The 8,474-nt window shown below is 38.7% G+C and overlaps 1 protein-coding gene across 1 annotated transcript; it reads left to right on the forward strand.

The window, feature by feature from the left end:
- The first annotated feature begins 5,525 nt into the window (after positions 1–5,525).
- On the forward strand, positions 5,526–8,014 carry LOC107770757 (large ribosomal subunit protein eL30). The gene is made up of 5 exons (XM_016590092.2): positions 5,526–5,714; positions 5,809–5,914; positions 6,667–6,768; positions 7,507–7,575; positions 7,668–8,014. The coding sequence occupies exons 1-5, from the start codon at positions 5,694–5,696 to the stop codon at positions 7,706–7,708; spliced, it is 339 nt and encodes a 112-aa protein (XP_016445578.1). The 5' UTR covers positions 5,526–5,693; the 3' UTR covers positions 7,709–8,014.
- Positions 8,015–8,474: the final 460 nt, after the last annotated feature.

An 8,474-nucleotide genomic window follows, 5' to 3' on the forward strand; every position in this document is an offset into this window, starting at 1 on the left:
TACCTCACAAACAGACCCTCGGCCTTACTCAGTCATCAACCTCTCTAGTCTCTCGAGCTCTCGGAAATCACAAAGATTATCCCAAACAAAAATAACATAGTGTATCAACAAGAATCAAGAAGAGACTAAGATATGATACGCAAGTAAAACCATGACTGAGTACAAGATGGCAATTAGCAAATAATTCGACAAGTACGCGACCTCTGCGGGTCCCAACAGTACCATCACATAGCCTAAGCATAATTTCTAACATGATTTGCAGTCAAATTTCTATAACACAGGGTGAGCATATAGCTAGCAACAAGTTATTCAACTTTATAGTTTCACGGAATGGACCAAGTCCCAATTCCTACGGTGCACGCCCACACACCCGTCACCTCCAAAATACTCACACAATTCAATAATCTGGGTTTTCATACCCTCATGACCAGATTTAAAACTGTTACTTGCTTCAAACCGCGCAAAATCCTACTTTGTAATGCCTTTGCCCCTCAAATCAATCTCCAAACGCCCAGAATCTAGCCACAATGAGTACGATATAATTAATATAGGCTAAAAGAATCAATTCCAAAAGAAAAATACGAAATTATAAGCCAAAGTCCGAAAGAGGCTAAAACCGGCCCCTAGGCCCACGTCTCAAAATCCGACAAAAGTCACAAAATATTACACCCATAATCCACTCACGAGTCCAACCATACAAGAATTACTCGAATTCAATCTCAAATCACCTTCCAAAACTCGAAATTTTAGCCTATGAAGTTTCTACCATTTCCCACCAAATTTACAACTCAAATCCCTAATTAGATGATAAAAATAGCAATAGATTCATGAAATATAGTTCAATCAGAGTTAGAATTACTTACCCCATCAATCTTCTTGAAGAAACCTCGAAAAGTCGCCTCACACTGAGCTCTCAAAGTCCCAAAATCAAAATGGGACTCAAACCCTCGAAATCCCATTTTCTGCCGAGTTCTTCTGCATCTGCGGACATACTATCGCACCTACGATGCCGCACCTGCAGAATTTACCTCGCAGGTGTGGAAATGACTTAAGGGGCTGGGTCCGCATCTGCGAGCAAGTGGTCGCACATGCGTGTACGCACCTGCAGACAAGGATCCGCTTCTGCGATCTTCCCCTCCATCTCACTCTCCGCATATGCAGAACCTCAAGCACATCTGTGGGCTCGCAGATGCAAAAATTCCCTCACACCTGCGACCCTTGGGCATCTCCTCAACTCCCGCTTCTACGCTCCTTCATCCGCACGTGCGAGTACGCACATGTGGTCTCCTCACTGCAGGTGCGAAACCACCAGATATCATATGGCTTCAGCCATTTGCCTAAGTCCAAATTCAAACATTAAGCATCCGAAACACACCCGAGGCCCCCGGGACCTCAACAAAATATACCTACAAGTCCTAAAACACCATACGAACTTAGTCGAGCCCTCAAAATACGTCAAGCAACAACAAAAACACGAATCACCCTCCAATCCAAACTTAATGAACTTCGAAATTTCCAACTTCTAAAAAATGATGCCGAATAATACCAAACCGCGTCCAATTGACCTCAAATTTTTCACATAAGTCATATTCAACATTACAAACCTACTTCAACTTCCGAAATCAGAATCCGACCCGATATCAGAAAGTCAACCCCCCACACCCCGATCAAACTTCTCAAAAATTCCACTTTCACCATTTCAAGCCTAAATTAGTTGCATACCTCAAATTTACAGTTCGGACACGCTCCTAAGTCCAAAATTACCTAACGGTGCTAACAGAACCGACATAACTCCATTTAGGAGTCGTCTTTACACAGTTCCGACTACGGTCAAAATCCTAAGAATTAAGCTTCAGTTTTTAGGAACTAAGTGTCCCAAAACACTCCGAAACAAAAAATAAGACTTCTCGGCAAGTCACATAAGCAGAAACGGATACGGGGGAAGCAATAAATAAGGGATCAGGGCTATTACTCTCAAAATGACCAGCCAGGTCGTTACAATGGCCACGACGTGCACTTTCACGAAGAATCTAGAAGCATGGCAAACGAGTCAATAGAATTATGTCGCAAGTTGTGATACCATATCATAGCTCCCTTTGACAAAATTTCCCCGAACTTTTTCAGTAGGACGTACTCGATCATCATCCTCCGAGTCTTTCCCTTTGATGGCGCACGTGTAGGAGGTTACATACTCATTTGGGCCGGTTGTTCTGTTGTACTTAGGAATTTAGGGCATGCATAACTTCTTTAGGATTGGCTTCGGAGCTACGCTCGGAGGGAAAGGTTTCTGAACAAACTTCTTGGAATCCAGACCCTTCAATATCGGTGGTGCTCCTAGGATTTGGTCGACCCTCGAATTATAGATTTCCATCTTTTTGTTATTGGCTTCGATTTTCTTTTCTCCCGATTCTACCCGTTTTGTCAGTTCCTCGAGCATTTTTATGATTTTGGGGTTAGTCCCGGGTTCAGCTTCACTAGGCCTTTTCGTGATTTGTTTGTTTATGCGAGGGATTTCCCGTGACGGCTCAGGCTCAACTTTGCTAGGGCGCGGCTTTGGTTCTGCAGTTGGGCTATCGCTGCCTGTTGGGCCTGTAGCATTTCGAAGATCATTCGCAAGTTGATCTCATCTCCTTCACCGTTGTGTGAACTCTGGGTTGCCGATCGGACTCCCCGCGAATGTTGTTCTCAGGATCGGTAGGCAGATTCACATTGATGGCCATATGTGAGCTAGCGTCGATCGGGTCCACGACCGAAACTTTGCTGGGATTGACAGGTGGCACCTCGTTACTAGGTACCGAATTGTTGTTCTCGCCGCGGTGATCAGACTCAGCACCCACATTTAGAGGTGAAGATTGGGAGTCCACCATTTTGAATTTTGATCTGAAACTAAAGACACTTCAAAGAACAAGTATAGAATATGGTGCGTTATGAAAATTTATATCAAATTGCCACTATTATCCTTAGCCCCACGGTGGACGCCAAACTGTTTACTCTAAAAAATGGATAACAATTAAATTTGTAAGTGGTTTTAAGGATACGTTGATTAATTCAATACAAACGATAAATTGCATCAGATTAAATAAATAAAGATGTAGTAAATTCAAACCACGTGAGGAGGATAATTCCAGCCTTAATGAAATATCCACCCTCGATTCGGACTCACAATGGCCATAACTGATGAATGAGAATAAGAGCTTTCAATAACAATAAAAATAATAGTATATTGCTTTAGGATGTGTGTTACAATGTGTTCAATGAATAATCACACCCCCTTTATATAGTAGTGGAGTTTTACCCTAAGTATAATTCTATAAAAGGTAAAAATTCTTCTGTTTAACTGATCATCGGTTCTCTATCGATATATGCCAAGATTCACGCCGTAATATCCGGCCGGTCACGGATATTACGACTTACTGTTGGTCGTGCAATGTTCTCCGAAGTCCTTTGGGATTTGAACCGATCCCGGATCATGACCCCGATATTCCCGAGAGCAGGTGTCACGCCCCCGAATTTTGACTCGATCAGACCCTTGCCTCAATTCCGGTCCCTTGTCATCGTGTCTCTAGCTCGGTTTAGCGTATCGGAAGCCGGGGTGTACCATGAGCTCGATTTTACCTGTGTACAGTTTTGGGATAACAATACAATACGATACGAGAAACAACCATCCAACCAAGCTGTAAGTGGTTGCATGATGTGCTAATCAAAAACTTAAAATGCTAGTTAGACCCAATTAATAATTATTATCAATAAGGAAATAAGTGTGCCTCTTTTGTAATGTCAATGTCTCACTTGAAGAATTTTGCATTGTCTAGTGAAATTTGAATATTTTTTCCTTGTTGTTAGAATAATGACATGTGGGAACGTGTACGTGTTAACCATATCGTTTAGCAAAAAGTAGTGTGTGTGTGTATATATATATATATATATATATATATATATAAAATATGTGTTTAATTTTATATAATCAATATATAATCTGTGTATAGTAAAATTGGTCGGCAATTTGTTAAAGATCCTAAAAGAATAAAGTAAAAATTGCACGGGGCGCCCTATTTAGTTGCCCTCATTTAACCTATACCCACTTTTTAAAAAAGTTTTAACTTGTACTCACGTTTTAAACAACTTCAGGCCTCTTTCTCCTCCTCCTTCCCCCCTTCTTCTTCTTCGGGTGATATTATTCTTTTCTCTAGATGATATTATTATTCATATGGTACAAAGTGAATCCCGAAACGGTTGTGTGGATTGCCAATAAGAACTACCCAATTCCATTTTTATCAGCTGAACTTTTCATTATCGCTATTGATGATGGTAATATCAAAGTATTGGACTCGTCAAAGAACTCATATTTCTGAACACGAGTAGGCACACGTGCATCTTCTTCACATAAAGCGAAGCTCTTGGATTCAGGAAACTTGGTTTAATTGATGATTTATTAGGGAAGCCACTATGGCAAAGTTTTGATGAACCCACTGATACCTTCCTTCCTGGTATGAGGATGGACGACGGGAAGTTCAAGTTGACTGCTTGAAATATTACCCAGAAGGACCCAAGCACTGAAGTGCATCATCTAGGAGTTGAAGTTCAGCAAATACTAAACAAACTTAAGCTCCTAAAATGCTAAAGTTCAGCAGATACTAAACAAACTTCAGCTCCTAGAATGCCAAAGTTCAGCAATTACAAAATAAAATCTTCAGCCAAAAATGCTGAAGTTCAGCAATTATTGAATTGAAGCGCATCCTCTAGTAGCTGAAATTCAGCAAATAATAAACAAACTTCAGCTCCTAAAATGATGAAGTTCAGCAGATACTAAACAAACTTTAGCTCCTAGAATGATGAAGTTCAACAATTACAAAATAAAAACTTCAGCCAAAATTGCTGAAGTTCAGCAATTATTGAACTGAAGTGCATCCTTTAGGAGCTGAAGTTTAGCAAATACTAAACAAATTTCAGCTCCTAAAATGCTGAAGTTTAGCAGATACTAAACAAACTTCAGCTCCTAGAATGCTGAAGTTCAGCAATTACAAAACAAAAACTTCAGCCAAAATTGCTGAAGTTCAGCAATTATTGAGCAGAAGTTTTCCATTATACTATGAACTAAAATTTGCGCGATTGCCTTTGCAAGTCAGGCCAAACTTCAGGCAAAAATATCTGAAGTTTTGCTTTGATAAGGCTACACTTTAGGCAAAACTTTCTGAAGTTCAAACTTGAGACATAAATTTTTGCTACTTCAGGCCCGTATACCTTAAGTTACCCGAAAAGTGGGTACGTTTGCAATTTTTTTTGCAAAGCGGGTATAGGTTAAAATGTGACCCAAAAACTTGATATAGATGCAAATCCCCCGAGAATAAAGGGACACAAATACACAATTACATTTATTATGAGAAAAATAATCTAATGGGCTCAGAACAGGAAATCTCAAACTTGGGGTCCTATATTAATGGGCTGTTTTTAGTTTAGGTGGTTAGATAAACGGCTATTTGGGTTAATTCTTCTATATTTAAACTACAAAAAGACCAGTGTTAGACAAGCCTTAAAACTACAGGCCCACCAAAACTTCGTTCTTCTAAAACCCTAGCGAATTCACCAGTTATTGTTGTATGGTTATATAGGAGAAAACTCCCTTCATTACCGCCGTCGACGCATTTGCCTCTTCCTATAATTTCCGACTACATTTCTCCAGTCCAGAGCCAACCATGGTTGCTGCAAAGAAAACCGTAAGAATCTCTTGATATATCTATATATTTGTGTGTGTGTGAGAGAGAGAGAGATCTGAAAAGCATTTGTTTTTCATGTGTTAATTAATTGCAGAAGAAGACTCATGAAAGCATTAACAACAGGCTGGCTCTGGTAATGAAGAGCGGCAAATACACATTGGGATACAAGACTGTTCTCAAAACTCTTAGAAACTCCAAAGGTACACTTAGTCTATGCTCTTGTTTTAGGCAAAAATGTGTTTTGTTTTTGTTAAGGTGGTTAAAAGCATGATCGGCAGCTGAATATTGTGCATTTTTGGAACTAGTTGTTGAGTACGAGTAGATTAGTTATTCTGTACTGTAGATTGAGTAAACTTGTGTATGACCAAATTGCATTGTTGAAATATTACCTCTGCCCAAAAGAGAATGACAGGTTAGAAATACGAGAACACATCTAATTTTAGTATCATATTATCTTTCTTTGATTGAAGTGCAGATTGCTCATTTTTGTGTTGGATCTAGTGTTGAACTAGCTTCAATTAAGATAATACTAGCTAAATCATTTAATGAGAAGTCATTGTTTTGGCAGTGTATGTACTAGATTCAGAGTATGCTCGTCTGATTCTGTCCCCATGCATACTTGGTGTGTATGTGTGTGTCCTTGAAATTAGGAAACTTAAAAGATGAAGAAAGATGAAGAAGAGTTAAAAAGAAATAAAGAGTATTCCAAAAAAAAACCTTGTTGTGATGACAATGTTGATTAAAAATATTGATTCAGAGGAAAGCCACTGCATGTACTTTTTAGTCATTTGCTTTTATTCGCGAGAGGCATTTGTTTTGGAGAAGGGTTGCTATGAGTTTTATTAAGGAAAGGACCTTAGGTTACTGTAGGTTATGGATTTTGACTGTTAAGAGAGGGAGTTAACTTACCTGTGATGTAACTGGGTTGTACATTCTGGTTTTCATATTGCAGGCAAACTAGTCATCATTGCCAACAACTGCCCTCCTCTCAGGAAGTCTGAGATAGAGTACTATGCAATGTTGGCAAAGATTGGAGTCCACCACTACAATGGAAGTGAGTTTTCTTGTCTATGCTCTCTTAGATGTCTAAATGCTGCCTTTAATGCTTCCTTCGGGCCTAACTCTGTATGGGTGTTGTGAAGTAATTTGCTTCTGTTTGTATGTTTCCATTTTAATTAGAAGTGTCATTTTATTTAGAGTTATGGTTGAATGTCTCTTACGTTTGCTCAAGTCATGGGAAATGTTATACTCATATTTCCCTTTTAAAAGTGGTCAGCTTATCAAAGGCCTTATAATGTTATCATATTTGGAATGCATACGTCCTAAGTTTTGTTGTTGGATTGATTGAATGGTATTATGTCTAAGATTGAACAATCAGGGATGCAATGCAAGAAAAAGAAAAAGCCCTGCTAGATGAGATGGGTTATGGGTAAATGTGAGTTTGTTGGGTATAAGATTGACTAACCAATCTTTAAATCAAAGTGTCCGGAATATTGCTCTTCTTTAAGCTTAGTGCCATGCATATGAATATCTGTGTTTTTGTTGGTTACTTCTCTCGTCTTACATGTGTTTTATTCTTATAGCTTGAAATTCAATGGATTAAAGAATAATAATAATAGAAACTGAGTTTCTTTCCAGGTTTATAGAGGGCTAACACCTCTCTCAGTAGTAAACTGCAGTTGTTTGTGGAGCATTCTTAGCATATTGTTCTTTGCAAGTCCTTGAATAACTTTAGTTACCCTAACTCTTGTATATTTATGGTTCTTCCACTAAATATCTCTTCTTGTTTCAGACAACGTAGATTTGGGGACTGCATGTGGTAAGTATTTCAGAGTCTGTTGCCTCAGCATCATTGATCCAGGTATGCTTATGCTCTTGATTGTTCAATTAGTGTTGGTTAAACATGAATTTTTGTTTTGACGTTTAAAGTACTTTCTGTTTCCTCCCACTCAGGTGATTCTGATATCATTAAGAGCATGCCTGGTGACCAGTGAGATAGCAGCTGATGTTAGATCGCTCCGATGGACACTGCTCAATCTTAGTGGAACTTTGCCGTTTTTCCTTATTGAGAAAAATATCTAGTGTAGATGAGTTTTGCTACTTTGGTAATGTTAAAGGAAGTTTTGATGGTATTTGGAATCTTTAGGACATCAATTTTTTTTTTCCTGGAGTTTTGAATCTTCTAATTGACTGTCATATGTTGCTTACGTTCTGCATGCAACACATACCTGCTGTAAGAATTTCTAACCTGGTTGGTTCCCCTGCTAGGACCTAAAGAAAGAGCCAACTCTTCTGAGCCATTACAATACTGCCTATATTGTATTTGAGGATGTTATATCTTGCTTTCACTGTTACTTGAGCCGAGTGTCTAAAGGAAATAGCCTGGGTAAGGTCTGCGTATACACTATCCCCAGACCCTACTTGTTATACTGGATTTTTTGTTGATGTTATATTTTGGTTGTCACAGAACCAATATGGCCAATCCAGGGATTTTTTGGTGGTAGGAAAAGTGGATGTCTCATCATTAATTGATACTGATCTTTACATTGTTGTGGATGTTTAGTTTTCATTTTCCTTTTCTTTTAGTCAATATGGAAGTTTAGATGTTGAATTACTGTTTAAATGGAAAGGCACCACTTTGTGCTTCTATTGGGTTGGTGTAAGCATGGGGTGTTAACATTATAAATTATTGAACTCTGAAAATATTTAAGAAAGCTTTAAACTTAAACATTTTCATCTCAAATCTTATAGTATCTCAAT

This window comes from Nicotiana tabacum, chromosome 22 (genome assembly GCF_000715075.1).
Source record: "Nicotiana tabacum cultivar K326 chromosome 22, ASM71507v2, whole genome shotgun sequence".
Taxonomy (NCBI): Eukaryota; Viridiplantae; Streptophyta; class Magnoliopsida; order Solanales; family Solanaceae; genus Nicotiana; species Nicotiana tabacum.